The 25686-nt window shown below is 31.8% G+C and overlaps 1 protein-coding gene across 1 annotated transcript; it reads right to left on the bottom strand.

The window, feature by feature from the left end:
* Window positions 1-4154: 4154 nt before the first annotated feature.
* Window positions 4155-9121, bottom strand: LOC143043580 (uncharacterized). Its single transcript, XM_076215825.1, has 5 exons — window positions 8963-9121; window positions 8168-8299; window positions 6355-6531; window positions 5222-5312; window positions 4155-4240 (listed from the first exon to the last, which is right to left on the bottom strand). Exons 1-5 carry the CDS (start codon window positions 9021-9023, stop codon window positions 4225-4227), a joined length of 477 nt encoding a protein of 158 aa, XP_076071940.1. The 5' UTR covers window positions 9024-9121; the 3' UTR covers window positions 4155-4224.
* Between the last annotated feature and the right edge of the window lie 16565 nt (window positions 9122-25686).

The following is a 25686-nucleotide window of genomic DNA, read 5'->3' as shown; positions in this document are numbered from 1 at the left end:
ATAAATAACTGCAATATTGGAAATCAATGACCACAAATTTTTTTTTCGCATTAATTGAGGGTGCCAGCATTTCCTATTTTTATTCAAGATATCGCATCAGAAACAAATATCAGTAGTTTTCATACCTCAGACTGACTCATGTTACAAAATTATTTGTCTGTATCAATCAAAACTGACCATATTTGACAGCATCAACCAAAACTGACCATATTTGACCACATCAACCAAAACTGACCATATTTGCTCTTTTTTTATACAACTCTTATAGTCGCATAGTAAATCTGTAATATTTTTATGTAAGGATGGAGTGTATTATCATTATAATACAAATGATCTATATTATAGGGTTATTGCATTAATATTGGGGAATATTGTTCCGAGTAGAATTTTATATTGCACGTGCTTATATTTTTATATCAGGATGGATTGTTCAATATAAACATGATAAAGGAAAGCAACATTGGAAAACAAAATTATGCTCACATCAGTTTAAAGTGCCAGCATGTCCAAAACTGAACTTATTTACACTTATCATGTAAATATATATGGCCTCATTGTAAACCAATAATATTTCTATGTCAGGACGGATCGTATGATAAAAATGACACCAACTTTGGAACACAATACACCTATATTGCTAATCCTGGCTGACCCGGCCTCTTGAACTTTTGAAGCATACAACAATCACTTTTCCATTGTGGCGTCAGATATTTTGTTTTATGATGTCAAATTTTTACGGGAACCTGTGCGATATCCAGTAATGGCAGACAAATAGCGGTAAGATGTATTTATACCATATCTAAAAATTTAGCGCACCCTTATTTTCTCTCTGTATCCATAATAATGAACCGTCACTAAAGTGACTTTTTAAGTCAGTTAGTTTGTGATGTTTTTTTTTAAACAAAACTATTTTACGGCATCATCCAACACTCACATGACTGATTCATATACTTTATTTTAAAATAAAAAGTACATGTATGGGAAGTTCTCTTCTTGGAATAGTATACTGTTAATATAATTTGAAGACAAACGGAAGAAGGCAAAGAAAAATGCATGATTTTGTTTGTAGTCGAACGTCCAGTGGCAAATGCTTCATTCATGTTCAGATGAGTATATTTTTTCTGAGTTTCAGACTCCCAGATATCATTTATAATCGTTATGGATAAGTTTGGCTAAATTGACGAGATGGTGCAAATGTATATATAGTTTTTTTACGTTATAATACAACACTTTTATCATTAATATCCCATAATTCATCCACTGTACAATTTTCGTATGAACATTTGTCAAAACAGAATCTTAAATGAATGTAAATCCAAGGCAAACAAGGTAAATTAAGATTAAAATTCCATGAATTAAATGCAGAGATATATTTATGACATGTATGAAGAGACTGTTAAAAACGGGGAACGAAGAAACGTAAACAATGATGTTTCCTATGCAATCTTATAAAAATATTTCTCCGATGAGTTGGATAACCTCCTATTCACTTCGATATTTTTACATGTAACGTATGATCAGAAAGAAATATAGAAAATCTGCTATTATATAGCAAAGTAATTGGAAGTGATTTATTTCTTCTAAATTCTAAAGTGACCTTACTGCAGTGACGTCAGTTTAGAACTGTTCTACAGTCCTGACTGATTTAGTCAGTTCTGCTGACAGTTCTACGGTTAGAACTGATATGGACAGGACTACCTAGAACTGATTTAGACAGTTCTACCCTAGAACTGATCCTGACAGTTCTACCTAGAACTGATTTAGTCAGTTCTACCTAGAACTGATTCTAACAGTTCTACTTAGAACAGTTCTAGGGTAGAACTGTTCTAGGTAGAACTGTTCTAGGACAGGTTAGAACAGTTCTATGACAGTTCTCCTTACAGTTCTAATGAGAGGTTAGAAGTGATCTCCACTGTATGGTGCATACATTTACTTATGTTGGTGGAATAAAGCTCAATTTATAGCTAGCAAAACCAATATTCCCACACCGTGTAATTTGGAAGATATTAAAAAAATCTTTATAACCGTTATTTACAACGTTTAGTTGAAATAATTATGTAAACAATGCTAGCAGGTAGAAATAACTAATAACAAGAATGTGTCCATAGTAAATGGATGCCTAATCCGCACCACCATTTTCTATGTTCAGTGGACCATGAAAATGAGCAAAAACTCTAATGGGATTAAATTTAGGCAAATAATATAATAGGGAACATGTATACTAAGTTTCAAGTTAATTAGACTTCAACTTCATCAAAAACTACCTCGTCCAAAAACTTCAACCTGAAGCGGGACAGACGAACGAACGAACGGACGGACGCACAGACTTGTAGCATATAACTTCTACTATCCACCATACACGAGAAATGACTTTAGGGTGAAACTTGTACTATCTTTCAAACACAAGTGTTGTCGTAAGAATATAACTTGTATTATCAATCAAACACAAGAAGTGAATTTAGGGTAAGACTTGTATACTTTCAATCATACACAATATTTTTTTATTATATAACTTGTTCTATCAATCATACACAAGAAGTGATTTTATTATATAACTTGTTCTATCAATCATACACAAGAAGTGGCTTTAGGGTGAAACTTGTACATTCCATCATACACAAGAATTGAGTTCAATATATAACTTGTAACAAGTGATTTTATGGTAACACTTGTACTTTCAATCATACACAAGTGTTGACGTAAGAATATAATTTGTACTATACATCATACACAAGTGTTGACGTACGAATATAACTTATACTATCAATCATACACAAGTGTTGACGTATCAATATAATTTGTACTATACATCATACAAAAGTGTTGACGTAAGAATATAACTTGTAATATACATCATGCACAAGTGTTGACGTACGAATATTACTTATACTATCGGTCTAACTCAAGTGTTGACGTGAGCATATAATTTGTACTATCTATCATATCCAATTGTTGACGTAGCATATTACTTGTACTATACATCATACACAAGTGTTGACGTAAGAATATAATTTGTACTATCCATCATATCCAATTGCTGACGTAGCATATAACTTGTACTATCCATTCTACACAAGTGTTGACGTAATAATATAATTTGTACTATCGATCTAACACAAGTGTTGACATACGAATATGACTTGTACTATCAATCATACACAAGTGTTGACGTAAGCATATAAAAGAGGAACGAAAGATACCAAAGGGACAGTCAAACTCATAAATCTAAAATAAACTGACAACGCCATGGCTAAAAATGAAAAAGACAAACAGACAAACAATAGTACACATGACACAACATAGAAAACTAAAGAATAAACAACACGAACCCCACCAAAAACTAGGGGTGATATATGACTTGCACTATCAATCATACACAAGTGTTGACGTAAGAATATAATTAGTACTATCCATCATATCCAAGTGTTGACGTACGAATATAACTTGTACTATCAATCATACACAAGTGTTGACGTAAGAATATAATTAGTACTATCCATCATATCCAAGTGTTGACGTAAGAATATAACTTGTACTATCAATCATACACAAGTATTGACGTACGAATATAACTTGTACTATCAATCATACACAAGTGTTGACGTATAAATATAACTTATACTATTAATCATACACAAGAGTGACATAAGAATATAACTTACACAAGAAGTAACGTAATGATATAACGTGTACTGTCCATCACAATCACGAAGAGACTTATAGCATTACTTGTACTCAGATAGGTCTCAGCTATCATTACTATAATTCCTTTATTTTTTATTGGTCATAAATTTCGCTTTCACCACTAGTGTGTATATCATTGTGGGCAGTACTTTTATTAGAAGAGATGGTCGGAATGCCCGAAAAGAACTTTCTAATGGGAAACTAGCAAACCTATTTAGTTAAGATATGAGTCAAACTAACCTTATCCCAAACTGGCAATCAAACTCACAACACCAGTGTGAGATCACTGTAGCTTGAAACGAAATACGGTATGGCATTTTAGAAGTAAAATATGGCAAAGAAGGACGTAGCAATGGACAACAATAAACGGCATACGATTATTTCTAGATGAACCGTTTTGTATCTGTGCGTTTTGAGTTTGAAGTATCCCTGTGGTTTCTATGCGGATTTTTTTACGCACAACAACAATATTATACCATTTTTAATCATTTTATTTTAACTGTTACACATACAGTAATTGTTCTCCAATAAACTTTTTCTTCAGTCATCATTATAACTGAAATAAAAAGATTGTTTTCGTTAATTTATAATAACTGTACCTGTTAAAATTTTACTGCACTCAGCGCAATGGGTGCGAATGCTAATTTAAAATGTTTGCAGTGTTGCTTGAAGCCCAAAAATTTGAAAATAAAAAAAAAAAAACAACATTAAAATATGAAGAGCTCATCAAACGTTTAAGGACATGCAGTTCATAATATATATAGTTTATCAATGACTATAAAGTAAATTAAGTATTTACGTTTAAACTAAAACAAAAAAATCAAGCATTTTATTAAGCTTGTTTTGATTGAATTTTAAACATGCATAACTTGTCGAAGAAATGACTTTTATATAAATTTGTAGTTTGGCTTTGCACACACTTTTCAATTCAAAAGCATATTGACACGTTGAACCAATACATGTAAAACCGAGAAAATTACAAATAACAGGGTTTCATTCGGGGTAACTGGTGAAATGTGAATTGTATTGATATAAAATTATTACTTTGGAACTTGAAAATGTCGTTTTATTTTAATCAGAGCTTTATTTGTAATTTTTGTTTCTATACATCATTTGAACGAAATACTCGATTCAGCTATTAATTGATATGGATAATACAACGATTATGTCAAACTTTAAATAACCACGGCTTTAAACCAAATGTGATTTTTTTCAACCGAGGCCTTCTAAGGTTTTGAATAATCTTCAATTCCTAAAACTACCACACGAAGATACGGTAATAGACAACCGCTAATGATCGATGTTTATGACAGGCATATTTTTAATTTTTTTTTTAACTAACAAAGATTTGGGAGACAATTTGCGGCTCGTTTCTGAACAGTGATTTTTTTTCGATGAAGTGTGTGATTCAAATTTCTGAAATGTTTATACTTTTGTCAAAAGGTCAAATTATATGTATTTATAAAATTTTATGAAAATTAAACGAGCCAAATTGACTTTAGTCAAGATAATTTGTACCACCCTAACTTAAACTTACATGCAACATTTCAATCCGCAGCATCCTGAATAAGAAAAATCTTCACCACGTATACACTTGTTCCTACAAGTCCCAGCACAGTTTGGTACACCTGTAAAATAACACACTTGATGACTTGCTTTTTATCTTATTGACTTAATTTAATAACAGTAACGGCACGTAACCTGTTTGCACAGCTTCCGATGTGCATTTCTTCAATTAATGTCTCCTCAGTGAAATTGGAAGTCATAAGATTTGAAATTTCAAAATCTTAATACATTTTTTGAAAACTATTATATTAAAAAGTACCATTGTATTTACAAACGCGGACATGGATTAAGAGCGGTGTATGAGAGAGACACATTTTGTTTTATTCAAAAATATTTTTTTGTTATTTTATTTATAACTACAACAAATTTCAATAAAACCAATATATCCATATTGTCATGCCAGTCTAGAAGTGTTGAACTACGGGTCTGATGAAACCCTCAACAACTTACAGTCAACCAGTAGACATATCACATATTAAATGATTTATAATTTTGTATCAATATCAGCCCATTTGTTCTCATCTTATTAAAAAGTCACCCCCCCCCCCCCCCAAAAAAAAAATGAACCCGAGTTGGATAAGTCATGTTATTCTCATATTTCTGATTTTAAGTTAGTAGTTGTCATTATCATTTATTTCAAATGGTCTATATTTTTTGCTATAACTGACGACCTTATATTGAATATTTAGATTTTTGGTTTATAGCTCTTCAATGTTTCCGGTTCTTATATGTCCTTGCCTTTCAAATATTCGGCGTTGAGCGTTCCTGATGAAGGTAAATCCAAAAATCACTTCGGACGCATGAAATTGATAACGTGTTTTCATTTTTAGAGCTTATAAAACGAACTAGAACTGCAACACCCATAACGTCAACCTTCTCAGTGATAACGACCCAGGATCATGGATCACCTGAGGTCGATCTTTCGGGACGTTTTGAGACGTACAACTTTTAATTGATAAAAACCTAGGATCATGTATAATCGATTCTGTTGGAACTTTTCAAAGATTAGAAAGTAGACTATTTTTCAGTAAATTATGATTAATTATAAATGTTCCGCATATCATTTTTTTTATTATCTGTGAAAGCTACATGTAAATTACTTACACGGTTCAGGTGTCGTTGTCATAATAGGTGTTGTTGTTATTATAGGTGTCGTTGGTTCAGGTGTTGTTTTCATAATAGGTGTACAACAAAACCTGGTGCCACAACATCCGTTTGTATCTTTTATTCCATTACATGTTTCACCGTCATTCATACATGTAGAACCATCAGAACATGTGTCTATGAATAAACGGATGAGTGATTAACAGGTTGATCACAGCAGAGACTGCTTTGTGATAAATTAAAAAGAAATTTAAATTCATATTTTAAAGAAGCAGAGATACCAAACTGGCAAAAAAGGGTTACAAAAGTCTAATAAACCAGTGCTCTAGAGTTTCATCGAAAAAAAGACTTTCATCGTAAACAGAGATGTAATCAATTGCTTAGGTGGATAAACATATTCTGATACATTTATTATAACTCGAATACGGAGAAATAATGGAATACCTGTTTGAGTGAAGTTTGTTGATATGGGACGGTTTTCGTTTGTATTGCTATAAGATGCGTTGTTGATATGTGTTTTAATCATAAAACAAACTTCCCCGGGGTTTTCCTGCATTGCTAAGGAATAGATAATCAAATCCATTTCTACTTGTGACATCCTTATAGTGGTATCAATGCTCTTCAACTTCGTACTTTATTTGGCCTTTATAAGATTTTTTATTCGAGCGTCACTGATGAGTCTTTTGTAGACGAAACGCGCGTTAAATGTTATTCCTGGTATCTACATGTATGATGAGTTATATGTAATAAACCCATAAAACATACCATGATTACAAATGTGTTCGCCAGACTCGCGTTTCGTCTACAAACTACTCATCAGTGACGCTGGAATGAAAAAAATTAAAAAGGGTCAATTAAAGAATGAAATTGTACATAGGGAATAGCGTTGAAAGAAACAAGTCATAAAAGTAAACCATGATAGGTCAAGTCACGACATGTAATATACGGTATATTTAGATTTCATATTGTGTGATTCACAAACATTATGCAAAAAACAAGATATACATGTACCTTCACGATGATTAATTTATAGTGTAGAGAAATAAAGTCTATTCTCACATGTTTGATGAAGAAGCACCGTGACCAACTATAAATGGAACACGGATCATATGATCATATCGATAGCGGAGTGGATTCAGGAAAAGTCATGTATAAAAAAAGGAAGGAAAAAAACACAAGATCTGTATGTGTATTCACAATGATTTATTAGATATATTTGTGAAAAAAAAGTATTTCGAAATATTCTATGTCATGGAACTTATTTACTTGGTCGATGCCACTGCTGGTGGAGATTTATTTCCCCGAGGGTATCACAAGCCCAGTAGTCAGCACTTTTTGTGCTGACATGAATTATCATTGATATTGTTATATTTATAAATTAACTGTTTACAAAATTTTGAATTTTTTGAAATAATGAGGCTTTTCTACCTCAGGCATAGATTACCTTAGCTGTATTTGGCAACACTTTTAGGAATTTTGAATCTCAATGCTCTTCAACTTTGGACTTTATTTTTTTTTTTCTAACGTTTTTGTATTCAAGCGTCACTGATGAGTCTTTTGAAGACGAAACGCGCGTCTGGTGTATATACAAAATTTAGTCCTGGTATCTATGTTTAGTTTATTTTCAATTCATTCAGAATAGTTGTTGAAAATTTGGACCACACAGAATATTTTCCAAATGAATCAATTTTGCGTATGCGTACAGTTTTTTTTTCTCTCAAATTTGTATTCATGACTAGCAAATAGGCCTGAGCAATAATCATACCAGTCGGTATACATGAAATATTATTGCTTAAATGAGTTCGTTACCTACCAGTACATTTGCAACATGCAATACCACATTTGCACTTAAAAGTTAGTTTTTCCACATAACCTCCTGATGATGAACATCTATTAGAATCGGAACAATATCCACCTCGACCGGTACATGCAACGTTCGGTTCGCCTGTAATTTCATAACAAATTATTTTAGAGTTAGGTAAATAAAAATCTTTAATATGTAACATATTATATTCTTGTAAAATGAATCACTGCTTTAACTAGATAAAACGACGAAAAAAAATCACAAAATCACTTATAAAAAAATAGCAATAAGACCCTCCCCCCCCCAAAAAAAAAATCAATTTTTTTAAAGACTTTTAATTATTTCACAACAATAAAATAAATTATAAATGTGCTATGTGTTAACAATTTATGTTGAAGAACATTTTGACACAGTAATGTGTTAGTGTTTCGTAAAAATAGGATGAAAATAATTTTTTCACCCATCAAATTGATAGGTTTTAGAAAAGCCATACTGAACAACACTTTCCTTTCGATAGAATTCCAATTTTGGCTAAATTCATTATCTTTCAAACCAGAAGTAAAGCGTCGAAAACAAGAAACAATCCACAAAATCACTTCACAAAAATATAACAAATAAACTACACGACACACCCCAAAAGGCATATCCCTCAAAGACTATCAATTATTTAACGGCCGTTGAGAAATTGAACATGGAAGTTTTACAAATTTGAGGTATGCGAATGTAACAACCTCTACCTACATCGATGTATATTTGTAAACTTCTTTTATTATTATTAAAAAGTCCTGAAAAATTAACACTTACCTTTATACTGATTAATCATTGTTATTGCCACAAACAAAACCACCAGAGTAGTTTTTCCCATGTTAGCTACGTGAACGGTAATTCAGAGAATGCGTGAAACGACGATGGTTATAGCTTAAACATCTAAAGGAGTCTGATCAATGGACCACTGCAGAAATTATGTTGCATTATGGGATTGTTATTGTTGTGAGTGTTTGATTGGTCCATACTTCATTAACAAAGGAATTGCATGATGATGATGTACGTGTGAACGTTCTTGACAACCAAAGTCAAAGGACGTTTATCTTGTTCTCATTATGAACACTTAAAATAGAAATATAACATTACTTTCTACAGGCGATAATTTTAATAACAACATACTTATGTTAACGATGATATAATCATTTCTTCGACCAACAGAGGTATCGACCACAGTCAAACAAATTGAATAAATAAAGGCAACAGTAGTATACCGCTGTTCAAAACTCATAAATCTATGGACAAAAAACAAAATCGGGGTAACAGACTAAAACTGAGGGAAACGCATTAAATATTAGAGGAGAATAACGACACAACATTAAAATGTAACATATACAGCAACGGATTAAGCATTAGACAACATCCGATGAGAATAACCAATATAACATTAAAACCAAATACATGAATTTGGGATAAAAAAGTACCGTGACACGTTTTATAGTATAGTGAATTCACACTCAAAAATAGGAGAAAACAAATGACACAAAGGAAACACAACGTAAAAATGTTACACACACAGAAACGAACTATGATATAACAATGGCCATTTTCCTGACTTGGTACAAGACATTTTTAATGAAAAAATGGTGGGTTGAACCTGGTACTGCTCTGATGCAATTAATTGACATGAAGCAACACATGAAATACAAAACTGTCGATATAATTTTTCTGCGGTTTTCTAGTTTTCCTATTCTGTATGTTATTTTGACATTTTTTGTTTTTTTTTTTAGTTTTTTCTTGGCAATTTAATTGATTTTAAAAAGACATTCTGCCAAAATATTGTTCTTGACCAAATACTTTAAAACTTTTACATTTGTTCAAGCAAACTTTAAATCAATTACAATTAAATTGTGTAACTATCTAAAACATGCATGGGAAATTAGATCATGTATTGTAAATTGATTGTAGACTACCTTTATTACATTATGTGTCGTTCTCTACTATATGTCGTTTTGTCACATTGTATATACCTGTCTATTTATTGTCATAGCAAGTTATTTATGCTTTTGCAAACAAAATGTTAATTCATTCATTAGATTAATTGCATCTGCTCAAATGCATGCAATTGAGAATGGAAATGGGGAATGTGTCTAAGCGACAACAACCCGACCATAGAGCAGATAACAGTCGAAGGCCACCAATGGGTCTTCAATGTAGTAAGAAACTCCCGCACCCGGAGGCGTCCTTCAGCTGGCCCCTGAACAAATATGCATACTAGTTCAGTCATAATGGACGTCATAATAAACTCCGAATTAACACAAGAAACTAAAATTAAAAATCAAACCAGACTAACAAAGGCCAGAAGCTCCTGACTTTGGACAGGCGCAAAAAATGCGGCGGGGTAAGACATGTTTTTTTTTTTATCTGAACGCTCCCCCTATATTTGTAAATTACTATGTAAATGGAGGTGTGGTCCTAAGGAGTAGGGGCGGGGCATTAATGTCTGGTTTTGGCCCAAGAAAATAAAACATTTGATAACTATTTCAAATTGGCACATAGTGTTAAAAAATGCATACTGTGGAGAAACATAAATAAAAAATATAAAGATTTTTATCTGATGACGCCACAATTACGTCATAATATGTACTGTTTTCACAAAAATGATGAAAAATACAGAATTTATGCAGTTTTCTAACTTTATTTCCATTGTGGAAACATCGTGCGCAGCCAGGAAACAACAAAATAATTTAACAGAAGCTTTATTATAACTATTGACATAATCCCACTAAATATAAAGTTGTTTCTCGGGTGCGCACCTACTTTTTCAATCTAAAATATACTTAAAATTTTATGAAAAACATTGAAAATCACAACATTTTGCACAATATGCAAATTAAGTCATGATTTGTTGCCATGGTAACTCGTTCAATGTCAAATTTGATTTTTTTTTTTTTTTTTTTTTTTTTTTGAAGACTTTGTACCTGAGTCAAGTTTTCAGTAATTAAAGAATAATTATGATAACTTTTAAATTTGCAGTAAATTTTGGGCCAAAAAAGGGCCTTATTGCCCCTAATCCTTTGTCATTTTACTTCAATGAAATTCAGTTACATACTTGATAATAAGTACAAATATGTCTTTTTTTTATTACGGATACATTGCCGAATCATAACAATTTAATGGAAATTTAAAAACGACATAACAATACAGTATAACAATAGTTTTTAACATTGCCATTAAAGTGCGAGGTTTGGCATGCCACAAAACCTGGTTCAACCCACCATTTTTTCCTTTAACAATGTCCTGTACCAAGTCAGGAATATGGCCATTGTTATATTATAGTTCGTTTCTGTGTGTGTTACAATCTAACGTTGCGTAGTTTGTTTTCTCTTATTTTTGAGTGTAAATTGACATTGCGATAAGACGTGTCACGGTACTTGTCTATCCCTAATTCATGTATTTGATTTTGATGTTATATTTGTTATTCTCGTGGAATTTTGTCTGATGCTTGGTCCGTTTCTGTGTGTGTTACATTGTAGTGTTGTGTCGTTGTTCTCCTCTTATATTTAATGCGTTTCCCTCAGTTTTAGTTTGTTACCCCGATTTTTTTTTAGTCCATGGATTTATGAGTTTGAACAGCGGTATACTACTGTTGCCTTTATTTAACTGTGCGTATAATTATGTAAAAAAGAAATGTCTTCAAAATATAAAATCTTTACCACGTTCATATATAAAATAAAAAATTTACGAGTTTTGATCATGATAGTGCTTTGCTCTCTTGGTTGTTATTAATAGAAATCATTCGTTGTTCTTTAATCATCAATAACTATATCAGTAATATTTCGTTTGTTTATTGCTCAATATTAATGAAAATTAGAATTTTCTTAAATTCACGTATAATCATAAAAACCAAGGATAACAGAGGAAAATTAAACAATTTCATTCTACCCTTATGTTTCAATCTCGCTATTATGTAATCATACAATACTCACAGTTTTTACACTCACGGAATTCATTCAATTATTTTTCTTTTAATTCCCCTGTTCATGCATTCTTACATAGATAAAATTGAACGTTTTAGTTAAAATACACCGTCTGGTATCGATTGTTAGTACAAAAGAGGGAAAAAAGGGAGCGATTATGGTCTTTCGGCATGCAAAATCCTGTTTACTGGAGGAACTGGGGACATCGGTTTAATTTTCAAATATGTTGTTTTGTTCTAAAGATAAAGGGCAAATTTTCCATGAATTTGTTGCACTCACTGGTACAAAATCAAAAAGTTTTTAAGACCTACTCCGTGGAATTCGAAGTCGATATACCATACTTATAATATCTAAACCGCATTCAATCTAAATAAAGCATGGTCTATTCGAAGAATTCGACTAAATTTGTATGTCTGCTTAATTTTTTCTTAAATCTAGAAAGAGTGCATACGGTTTTAAGTCATCTAAATGCATCGCTAACTTTCAAACGAACTTGAAATATTCTGATATATGCTATGATGATGATAATATTTTACAGTAAACATAAGAACGGATAATGTGTGTTCTAGTCAAGATTGGAGGACTTTAATTTAAAAATGACCCTGTTTTGATTGAAATTTATGGAAAATTGATCCTAACCCTCTTTATAATGGTTGCCAGAAGGTAAGTGAAAAAAAGTTTGATTTAAATCGAAATAAAAAAAATGGTAGTGATTAATTTCAACTTCTTTTGATATTTTAAAGGGGCACTAGCTTTTAAATTCATGTTCACCAATTTTAATCAAATTTTCATGTTTGATTAATAACAAAGTAAAACATTTATCCAAACTATTAAAAGTCTAAAATAAACAATTAAGGAAGCTGGCTTGTCATGTTTTGGATTTTTTGTCAGATTTTTGGAATCCTCTGGTTTTATCCATTTGAATGCCTTGAAAAAATTTGCCCGGTGACCCTCATTTTTCTTTTTGTAAATCTTTTACATGTATAATGATAAGCCATCTGTAAAAGTCTTATAAAATTTTAATTACTTTTTAACAGTTTTTGAGAACTTCAACTTGTCAATGATAAAGCTATGAAAAGCCAAGAGAGAATATTTGCCCGCCAAAATTTCAATGGCTAATATCACGAAAACAAGCACGGTGACCTATATATTTTTTTTGCTCTTTGGATTCCTTTATTAATCCCTTATCAATATAAACTAGTGTTTTGAAAAGTTAATTACTTTGAAACTGAGAAGCGAACTCCCTTAACAGGGCACGGGCATTAAAAAACGTAGCTTCGTTTCGTGTGTATTTCAGTCTAAACGCCATCTAATTAATTATCGAGTTGACATATAAAGTCATCCGATGACCATATAAGCGATGTAAACATAAATACAGATATGAATAGATTAAGCAAACTCGTGCTGTTGAATTATTCTAGGTCTATTTAATTTCATATTATAGATGAAAATAAATGTTTATCATTGTATTTACCTGTATAAGAATGATTTTTTTGTGGATCGAATCAGTCAATCAATGATTAACCTTTTATTTGTTTCACTTTCAATGTTGACATTCTTTTCCTGTAAATAACTTTACACATATACTTCAAGTGTTATCCATCTCAGGCTAAGGGGTTAAAAGTTCACATGAATACGGATTCAATGAGGTCGAATTATTCAGTGGCAAGTGAATAATTCATAATCAGCGTTTTTTTAGCTTATTTTGACAAAATTGAACCATACTGGCTGCAAAAAGCGAATTATTATTTCACTATTTGCATTTCTTTTATGATTGTGCAAAGAAAAATAATATATTAGATTTTTTATATATCTCGTAGCTAGTGCCCCTCTAACTTTTATCATTCCATGCATAAGTAGCCCCCACGCCTTTTGATCTCTTTAGAATCTCTCCTAATGAAATTTTCTGTACTTATTGTTATTACCTTCTATCCCCCATATCCCCATGGGTGACTAGTGAATATAAATACGGTCAGATTGATATTCTGCCGACAGGCAGTAAAACACTTGGCGTCCGTTTGACTGTGCCGGATGTATAAGTTCGCAGCCACGTCCGTTCAGAATGGGGACGTTAATACAGATGCCTCGTGTAGAGAGAGTGCCTCGTTCTCTTGACGTGACCTTTATAATTGGTTACGTATTTTTTGATTGTTTTACACGCCAATATCAATTCAACCCAAGGTCTTAATAAAATGTGTATTGGTCAATCAACATTAATAATCAAAACAAACTTTTACAAGGATGATTACATGCGATGAGCTAACATATAGCAAACGGTAATTAGAGAAAGATTCCGATTTAAGTATTCCTAAAGTGAAGACTTCAGTAATTTTAGACATATGACTTATGAATTTTATTTAACTAAGGGAATTCTTAGTGAAATCTAAATTAAAGGGACACATCAATTAATATGTTTTATGCATACGGGACGAGGCTTATGTATGAGATAAACATATTCCTTATTCGATGAATGGTTACCACAGAAAAAAAAAGAAAAAAAAAAACGAGCAAATATTATCTACGGAACTTTAAAAATTTATGTCGATAGAAAACACAATATTTTGAAATATATATATAAAAAAAATACAAACTAAAAAATTTGTAAACTTAATTCCTTTCTCAGTTGTGTGATTTCGTTTTAATTAAGCGGGTTAAACATTATTCTAAATGACCCATCATTCTTTTATAACCCATTATCTTTTGAACTTCTTCAATCCCTCGTTTGCTATTGCCGTAATAACTAACAATCAACGAACTGATCCTAAATTTAAACCACATTTTTGAAAATGACTTCCATAATTTCAACTACATGTCCTACATTAATATATATGCAGTACTATTCATGGCTAAACTAATGCATACTTTGACCTTCACCTTTTCATTTACTTTGTTTTTGACAAGGTGACGTAATTATTTTTTTTTTTTGTTAATACTTATATATATATATGTATGAATGCATATGTGTTGTAAATCGCTTAGGGTAATTTTAATATTATATACTGCGCTCTTATACATATTGTATAATAAGTACTGATTACACAATATGAAGGCATTTCAATGTTGTGTTTCTGTTGTGTCGTTGTTCTCCCCTTATATTCGCTGCGCTCACTCGACAAAAAGCTTCATATTGTGACTCGCAGCTGATAATCGATTTATCGGGACGTATTTGCGTCTTGTTAAAGTATTTTCTTAGTTTAACCAGCAACCGGAAGATGCCATGATAGCTTTGGGTCAAACTTATCAACGTCAGGTAAACATTATGACGTCGCAGATAAGTCTGGGTCATAGTTATTGAGGCCGGGTCAAATTATTTGACGTCATAAAGCCGTGATATGCAATTGTATTAAGGGCTGGGGATAGTGCTATAGACAGTGAAACGACCGATAATAATAATTACTTATCTAAAAATTGCGTAAACATAAAGGCCATAAATATAAAATCTTTACAAAGATAAATTCAATACTTAAAAAAAAAGGGTAAACGGTATGTTAGACTCTTTTTAAATGTATTTTGAAGTTAGTTAGTGTAATATAAAAAAATAAAATTAATTCTCTATTGACTTTCATTAAAAATGAACGCAATAAATAATACTAGTAGCTGATACCTGTATACTAAATACTTGCATAGTGTGAGGTATAAACAACATTTTAGGCGGGAAAGTCAGTCCAAGTCTTAAATGTAAAAAATGTATCAAGTTTGCATTCTCTTGAGCAACTGCGATAGCGCAATGATTAAATCGCCGTACTACCTTTCTGATTTGTCTTGTATTTTTTTTTTATCAGGAAGGTCTTGGTGGTGTGATCAAAAAGAAATAAGAAATATACTTTGCAATAGTTGCTGGATTGAAAAATGCATTTTTAGAAACAAGCAAATTTTCGTGTAATTGAGAAAATAGCGATTGAAAAGCGGTGTCATTGTCTACTACGGTGACACTGTTATTCAAGGTTTCAGACTTAACCGTTGTATCTTTTCTCAGCAGAGATTTTGTTGAACTTGAATAATAATAGACAGCACTGTTAATATATGCTAATCATACTATTCGATCCGTGATATTCCCTTGAACTACAATGTATGGTCTTGGTCATATTCTATGTTGTGTCTCTTACGATTATTTTTAATGTCTTCTGTTCACAAAAAGAAAGATGCCAATTTTAAACTTGGCAGATAGGTTGAACATGCATCCCTGGTATGTCAGTTCCAGCGGCTGCCCTCGTTTGCTCGGACAATGTGTTTGCAAAATTAAGCTTTGAAGTGACTGTTAGTGTATAATGTATAACACAAACGATTGTACATTATTTTTCTATGTTGCGTCTTGTGTACTATTATTTGTCTGTTTTTTGGGGTTTTTTTTAGCCATGGCGTTGTTGAGTTATTTTCGATATATGAGTATATCTGTACCTCTGGTATCTTTCGCCGCTCTTTATATTTAACATAAGAAGTGACTTAAGTTTTATCCACCATACACATGAAGTGACGTCAGAATTTCAATTGTACCATCAATCTTTACAAGAAGAGACTTTAGGATATAATTTGTACAATCCATCATACCAAAGAAGTTACTTTCAAATATACCTTTTACTATCAATCATACACAAGAAGTAACGTCAGGATATAACTTGTTCTATCAATCATACACAAGAAGTGACTTAAGGTATAACTTGTACATAAGACAGGCCTCAGTTATCTTTTTCGATTTGCAATCGCTATAAAACATTAATGGTTGTTGGTCTTTAATGCCACTTTAAGCACTCCTTGATATATCATGGCGAACTTTTATTAATTAATGGAAAGAGACAGAATGCATAGAGAACCATCGGCTTTATGCAGGAAAGCTAGAACACCTAGTCAATGCAGTCATAACCTCTTTTCTGACAAGCCAAGGGATCACTGCAGACTACAAACTAAGTTAGCTTGGCTTCTGGTAGAGGTAAATGCAGATATGACATTTTCGAAGTCAGAAAGTACAGATGAGAAAGGATACAACAGTTAAGTCTGAAACCTTGAACAACATTGTCAACGTAGTAGACAATGACACCGCTTCTCAATCGCTATTTTCGCGATTACACGAAAATTTGCTTGTTTCTAAAAATGCATTATTCAATGCAGCAACTGTTGCAAAGTATCTGTCTTATTTCTTTTTGATAACATCAACTTCCTGATACTATCGATGGACAACCAATAGACGGCATTTAAGACAATTTCTAGATTAAACGTTTTGTGCTGTGGTTTTTAGGTTTTTAGGTTTAAAATATCAACGTCGTTTTTTATGTGTTTTATTTTTGTCGAAATTTATTCGAAAAACATGGGTCATATTAACAACAACAATATTATACATTTTTTTTATCATTTTTTATAACTAGATATGTTTAAAGAAATTTCTCTCTGTTGCCATCAGGTTCAGAACAGAGTCTTTAGAGACTACTGAAATTACTGAAACGATAAAATAGATTTGTTACTTCTATGTTACTTTGTTCCTCAATACATATAGTTTATTTGGATTATATTCCTAATATGTTCAAGTATTCCTTATGATTTTTCATCTTTGAACCGTTTAATAACTTCAAAATATCGGTACTTGTTCCCTTTCTTACACGTAAATGAAGAAAATGTATGATCAAACATCATCTTGGACAACATTTGTGGCTAAACACATCGTGAGCTACATTAATAACTTTGTATGTTATGCCTTCAAACCGTTTATCACATATTTGAACTCTTTATTCGTGATTTAACGGAAATTTCACCTTCGCGTTAAAATGGCTGTGCTATTGCTTAAAGTAAACATTCCATACATTATATTATAAATTCAACACATTATAAATTGTATTTTATTTTGAATTTTCAGATTTTTACCATTTGCTGGATTGGTTCTTGATTTAAGTATAAGTACCTGGTATTCTTTTCTGCTTGAACCCAGTTGTCATGTATACTTAATGGTCAGACCGTAGCAGTAAATCTATACTTAATATAATATTACGAATGTAACTGTTATTTCTGCAATGTTGACAAAAAAAATCTCTTCAGTGTTGCTTGAAGCCAAAATATTTCAATATCCACAATCCAAAACTAATTTAAAGTTGAATAACTTATAATTAATATGAAGTTGTAGTTTATTTATGAAACTACGTTTCCAGTCAAAAGCATTCTAAAACATTGATATATAAGAATATTACAATTTCGGTTTCATTCAGAAGAATTTGTGAAATGTGAAAAAAATCAGAAATGTATTGATTTAAAAATTATTACCTTGGAACTTGACAATATGGTTTTATTTTAAGAGCTTCATTTCAATTCGAAACAACATTTTAACCACATTTAGCTATTGATTAATGGGCGTATGGATAATACATCGATGAGTTAAATATAATCGATAGGTAAATATGTAAAGCTCATGTAAAACGACGTCTTTTAACGAAATGAGATTTTTTTGAAAGAGGCTTTAAAATCTTTTGAATCATTTGTATCTTCCAAAACTACCATACGAAGATACAACCAGAGACAACCGCTAATCATGTACTTGATAGACACATTTATAAAAGCTGTGTTTGGGGGAACCAATTTGCAGCTCGTTTTCTGAACAGGACAATAAATTGTCTAGTATATGTCTGAATTTAACGTCATATATTTGGATATGTTTATTTCCACTTATCTCAACATGCTCAGTGTTTGGGTCTTCTGTTAAAATGATTGTACATAATGTATAATTATTCTGTAAATACTTCCCATTTCAATCTATCAGTTTATAGTATTGAGCATAGTACATATCAACATTTGTGTTTACTCACTTAGAGCGTAATTGTTGACGTTACTGAACAAGATTGGTGTATTGTATGCACGAAAGACATTAACAATCAAAACCAAGGAGTAAACAAAGACTCACGAAACCAAGGGGCATTTACATCAACAGTAAACATAAATAATAAATGACAAACAACACAAACTCCACTTAAAACCGGGAATGAAATCAGGTGCTCCGGAAGGGTAAACATTTCCTGCACCGTATACGGCACCCGTCGTGTTAAAATTATGCTGTTAACTTTAACTTACGCGCAACACCTTAACCCACAGCGCTCAGCTAACTATTCTAATCAAAACATATGCAGAAATTTCAGTGAAGAACTAAAAAAAAATATGCGTTTTTTGATAAATTCATTTCGAAATTGATTATGTATGTCTACAGTACTATTTTTCAATCAATTGCGCTTACAATACATGTTCGTTTACATTTTTATCATTATTGTTATCATTATTTGTTATAGCCATATAACTTACATGGTGGTGGTATCGTTACTGGAGTAGGTAACAAAACCTGTTACCACAACAACCGTTTGTATCTTTGGTACCATCACAGGTTTCACCTTCACTCATACATGTACATGTAGAACCATCAGGACATGTGTCTAGGAATAAAATAGAACACGATGAAAAGATTTCTCACAGCAGAGAAAGATAAGAGATGAAACAAAACATTAATGTATCTTAAGGTGGTACCTAACACTACAGGGAGATAACTCTGTAAAGTCAGCTAAACGTTTTAATTACTATATCTAAATTTATATTTCGGAGAAACAGATGGAGATATCAAAATGGCAGAAAAAGAAAATAACAAGATTAAGCAAAAACATCAGTCATCTAAAGGTACACTCAAATGAAAGGATTGAAAACAAAACCTAAATCATAAAATAAGATGTACTCAATTCTTTATTGGAGGTAACAGGTTCCTGGTTCTCTTTTCCCTCATAATAGGAGAAACGAATGAAGTTTGTGTATATATGACGGTTTTTGTTTTTATTGAAATACAATATGTTGATACTACTCCTATTCATGAACAAAATACTCATACACCGTGGTTTTCTTTAGTTGTAAGAAATAGAAAATCTAATACCTATATGTATAGAACACCGTTTCAGTGTTATTTATGTTTACAATACAATTCTTTAAAATAAGTCATATTTGGTGACGACCGGTTTTGTTGATAAATAATGAAATCATAAGACTGGTATATTTTAGTCGGAAAAATGCATTTTTCAAGTGAGGAATCTGACAGTTATCTTTCGGTGATTCCGTTGATTGATATACTATTAGTCGAGCGTTTGTTTCAGCAGTTTTTATAGACTTTTTTTGCAATCATCTCAGAATTTTTGAAAAAAGACATAGCATATCTTCATTATGTTATACAGCTTTTTTGTCTATCACTTGTATAAAGACCCTGACAATAGTTATGTCGGTCGGTTAAAGAATACGACGATGATAACGACGATAATGACTGAAAACATTTCATTACTTACCAGTGCATTTGCAACATGCTTTCCCACACTTGTACCTAACAGATAGTTTTTCCACCTCGCCTCCTGAGAAAGGACATGTATTCTAGTCTGAACAATATCCGCCTTGTTTGGTACATACAAAGTTTTGTTTGCCTATAATTTTATAAGAAATAAGTTTGAAAATCGATATAAGCATGATATGAAAAAAGTCTACTTTTCTTCAAACCCTATACTTCAAAAATCTTTAACAGATATTATATATTATTCTTTAATATATCAACTGTTTTAACTACATATTCAAGATAACGACGAGAAGAAAATCATCGAAAAATCAAACAACAATCCAAAATCTACAAATCATTTCACAGAAAAATAAGAATTGAAAAGCACAAATCATCAAATAAAACAAGATCAATAAATTTTGAATATCGTCCAGTGCTTCACATTTCTGTTGAAAATGTAAATACTGTAATGTTCTTGTGTTTTCGCCGCCAAAAAAGGATGATGATAAATAGTTAATCTCAATAAATCGGCGTTTCAGAATCTAATGCATCAATTTATCATAAAAGGAAACAACTGCCTGCTAATAAAGAAACATATATGGCCTGTGCTAATTTTGGAAGGCAGTACGGTGACCTATAGTTATATATAATTTTGTCGTTCATTCTCTCTGGGAGTTGTCGAATTACCAATCATACTATATCTTTTTTTTATTTTAAAGTATTACAAATTGGTAGTACGTGGTGTGTAAAACATATGTGAATTCCATATATATTTTTAAAACCGTGTCATACTTGACAAAAATAAATCATGATACTTGGTTTTTTTTTATTCATTTCACTCTGTCTACTTTATCTATCGTTTTATTATTATAACAAAATCATTAGAAATAAACACTTACCATGCTTACATTGAATCATTGATATTGCCAGAACCAAAACGAGTAGAACAGTTTTTAGCATGTTTAATATCTGAGAGGTACTTCAGAGATAGCCTAAAACAACGAAGATGATAGCTTTAAATCTTAATAAGTCGAGCCAATGGACCAATGAAGAAATGATGTTGCATTATGGGAGTTTTATTGGTGTAGGTTTTTGATTGGTCCATATAAGGTTAAAGTACGAGTTCCATAATGCTGATGAATGTGTTTAACAACCCCTAAATAAGTACATTTGTCTTTGACTTCTGAAGAAAGAGTAATATAGCATGTAAATATACTTATAAAAGCAACATAATCATGTCCTAAAAAAAACCTTTACCGTGCTTGAATTAGTTTTGTCTTTAAGAAACAGATGTGAGTTCTAAAAATAACAAACTATCTATTTGATTTTACATGAACAAGTACGGTTAGTTATCATTGTTATATTATACTGTATTGAATAAGTGAACAATTCAACGAATAAACAAAATAGACATTGAATTTGCAGTGTAACCGAAAATCCGACATAATTGTTCGTCCAATATATTCAAGCATGGTGGTATGTTAGCATTTGTATAAATAAATATATTCAAATGAAACAGAACGTGGAAAGGGGTAAGTGACAATTCACCGGTTCAGAATCTAATGAATCCTGGGTAATATTTTCGAAAGTGTACACCAAAACGTCGTGATTGGTTAAAAATGTCATAAACAATGAAAATTGAACCAAAGACGTGACGTTATTTTCATTTTGGGGTACGAACAATGAAATTACCCATGATTCTTTTTTTCTGAGAAGCGAATAGTTCAGTTCTAGTAAAATATGAGTTGAGAATAAATTTAAAACCTCAAAGCTCTATGACTGAAATTGTTTATGATGTCTTTATCTATATTTTAATCAAACTGTTCGCTATTAATATTCGTAGCGTAGTTAAAATGTATATATATAAAATTTGTATTCTAATGCAACAACGTTTGTAACGTTCATTTTGATTGGATAACATCACTTATTTATATGGCATCAATTGACAATTGATGCTATGGGACGTACGCGCAAGCGCAGACGGCATATGACAGATTTTAAATACATGTTTTAAAGTTGTTTTCTGTTAGTTTCATTAGAATGGAGATAACAATATTGTATTTTAAGCTCCGACGGCATCAATTGGGGATTTGATGGTCGCAAATACCCGTTTACTGTCTCCGCTAACGCGTCGCCAGTAAACTTAATCATGTTAATTTGCGACCATCAAATCCCCAATTGATGCCGTCGGAGCTTAAAATACAATACAGTTATCTCCTAATTCGTGCCTCATGAACCTCTGTGGCCGAGTGGTCTAAGTAGTTCAACTAATTTATCATTTACTTGTTAATACCGAGATGTAAGTCAAGTTCGCACGCCGCACGTCGCATGTCTGCTCGACTCAAATCTTAACAGACAACGATTGTCATTTTTTTTATGTCGATGGTTTATGGTTCTCTCCGGGCACTCCGGCTTCCTACATCAATAAAAACAGACCGCCAACAAATAACCGCCAGTGCTGGAAGTCGCGTTAAACACTTATCAATCAATCAATCCATGTGCCTCAGTTGAAAAACATCATGAATCAATACAATAATAAAATTATTTAGTCTATTCGAGTTGTTTATTCTTTAGTTTTCTATGTTGTGTCATGTGTACTATTGATTGTCTGTTTGTCTTTTTCATTTTTAGCCATGGCGTTGTCAGTTTATTTTCGATTTATGAGTTTGACTGTCCCTCTGGTATCTTTCGTCCCTCTTTTTTAATTATATATTTATAATAAGATTATAAACAAACTCATTCCGTTCATTTTGTGTTCACGCAATAGTCAATCTAAGTCTGTGATTACATTGAATAGTTGTATAACATGTTTTTAGAATACGTATTTTTAAAATGAATTTCGATGAAAGATTTATTCTTACTAGTCGGGACAATCGATTGCAAATTTGTTTAGCCATTATGAGCTCGTCTGTGGTAATAACTATGAAGCTTGTAGACATATATATTTAAGCAGAAATACTTTCATATAGTATTCAAATACTTTAACTGCGTGCACTACATCTTAGTTTTTGATTTATTTTCAAATAAAAGTTTTGTCACTACTAAAGATACTTAATCAAAATTCTAAATCCAATATTTCTTATCCACGAGTCCGGTTAGACAACATCAAGCGTTGAATCTCAATCTACCTCTAAGTAACAGACGAAAGTCGCCATTTTGAAGTTAAAAACAATTTTGATATGTGATTTCTTTTAGGATAAACGAATAAATACATCGTTCACCCAAAACAATATCCATAACTATTAAAACCACTGGGTCGATGCCACTGTTAGTGGATGTTTCGTTCCCGAGGGTATCACCAGCCGTGTAGTCAACACTTCGATGTTGGTCATTTTTATAAATTTTCTGTTACAAACCTTTGAATTTTTCGAAAAACTAAGGATTTTCTGATCCCAGGAATATATTACCTTAGCCGTATTTGGTACAACTTTTTGGAATTTTGGTCCGCAATGCTCTCCAACTTTGTACCTTTTTGGCTTTGAAACTATTTTGATCTGAGCGTCACTGATAAGTCTTATATAGACGCATGTATGGCGTATCAAATTATAAGCCTGGTATCTTTGATAACTATTCATAAACAAACCCAAAGAACAATCGTTATGTAAATCACGATGAAACGAAAACCGATTTCTTTTAATACAAAACAGTTTTATTCTAAATACCTATGTTCAAATTATTCATTCTACGTTCTGGTTCAAAATGAAACCGCTCATTTTAAATCGAATCATTCTCTTATAATGTTTAGATACTTGTGTATTAATATGAAATATATATATATATATACACATTTTATATCATCTCTTCGCTTCAAAGAATATTTATATGTTTCTTCTTCAAACAGGATGTGAACATCATTATTACAAAAGAAACTACATTCTTCGCTTGCTACATGTATGACCAAATTTGAAGTTCTTGACCGTCTAATTTGCAATTTGGTAGTTTTGATACAATGTAAAGAAGTCTTATGTGATTCCTCTCATTTGTGTTTGTTTTATTTAAGTTCTGTTCTTCTCATATATTTTATGATGGTACAATACTAAACCACTAACAAGAGGTATTGTGCTCATATGATGAAGACATAATCTTTCAATCAGCTTTATTGAGGTCTGGAACTACATGTCAGTAACTGCTAGTAGTCCTTTGTTAACTTATGTATCATTGTCATTTTGTTTAGTTTCTTTTATTACCTATTCTGACATCGGACACGGATTTCTTTTAAACTGGGTTTTATTATGCGTATTGTTGTGTGTTTGTTTTTCTACATTTGCTAGAGGTATAAATGGGGTGAGATCTAAAAACACATGTTTAACCCCGCCGCATTTTTAAGCCTGTTCCAACAAATGGAAGTTTTTAACGACCTTGACTGGCTATACATCCTGTTCCAAGTCAGGAACCTCTGGTCTTTATAAGTCTGATATGCTTTTTAATTTTAGTTTCTTTTATATATATTTTGAAGTTTAGTATGTCGTCCATTATCATTGAACTAGTACACATTTTTTGTTTAGGGACCAGCTAAAGCACGCCTTCGGGTCCGGAATTTCACGCTGCTTAAATACTCATTGGTGACCTTCGGCTGTTATCTGCTCTTTTATATAAAAAAAAAGAAGATGTGGTATGATTGCCAATGAGACAACTGTCCACAAGAGACCAAAATGACATAGACATTAACAACTATTGGTCACCGTACGGCCTTCAAAAATGAGCAAAGCCATACTGCATAGTCAGCTATAAAAGGCCCCGATATGACAATGTAAAACAATTCAAACGAGAAAACTAACTGCCTTATTTGAATTAAAAAAAATGAACGAAAAACAAATAAGTAACACATAAACAAACGACAACCACTGAATTACAGACAGATTGTAGATCCATTAATCTGTATATGTATATAACATACTAGTAATATTTAGTTTGCTTTTAATATACTGATAACAAAATCAATATTTATACCAATAAAAACAATATTCAATGATCTTATTACAGTGTTGAGTTGGTAACCTTTTAGAATAAGTGTATTTAAAGGAGCGATAAGTTTACAAGGATCATTTCTAAATTTTCGGGCATGGTTAACAACATTTCCGTAAAAATGAGGATGAGCTATCCCGTTTGAAATAAGTTTTCTACAGGTACAACCAAACTTCAAAACTAAATCGTTATATCTATGGAAAAATTTAGTAAAGGTTTTAAGTAACGATATCCCTGGTTTAATAATTAACTAGTAATACATTGATTGCGTTCGTTAAAATCAAAAACGTCACAACAGACACGGGCATAGCGAACGAGCTGTGAAATATAAA

The sequence above is a fragment of the Mytilus galloprovincialis genome, chromosome 8, assembly GCF_965363235.1.
Source record: "Mytilus galloprovincialis chromosome 8, xbMytGall1.hap1.1, whole genome shotgun sequence".
Lineage (NCBI taxonomy): Eukaryota > Metazoa > Mollusca > Bivalvia > Mytilida > Mytilidae > Mytilus > Mytilus galloprovincialis.
This window is presented reverse-complemented; position numbering and strand designations above follow the sequence as displayed.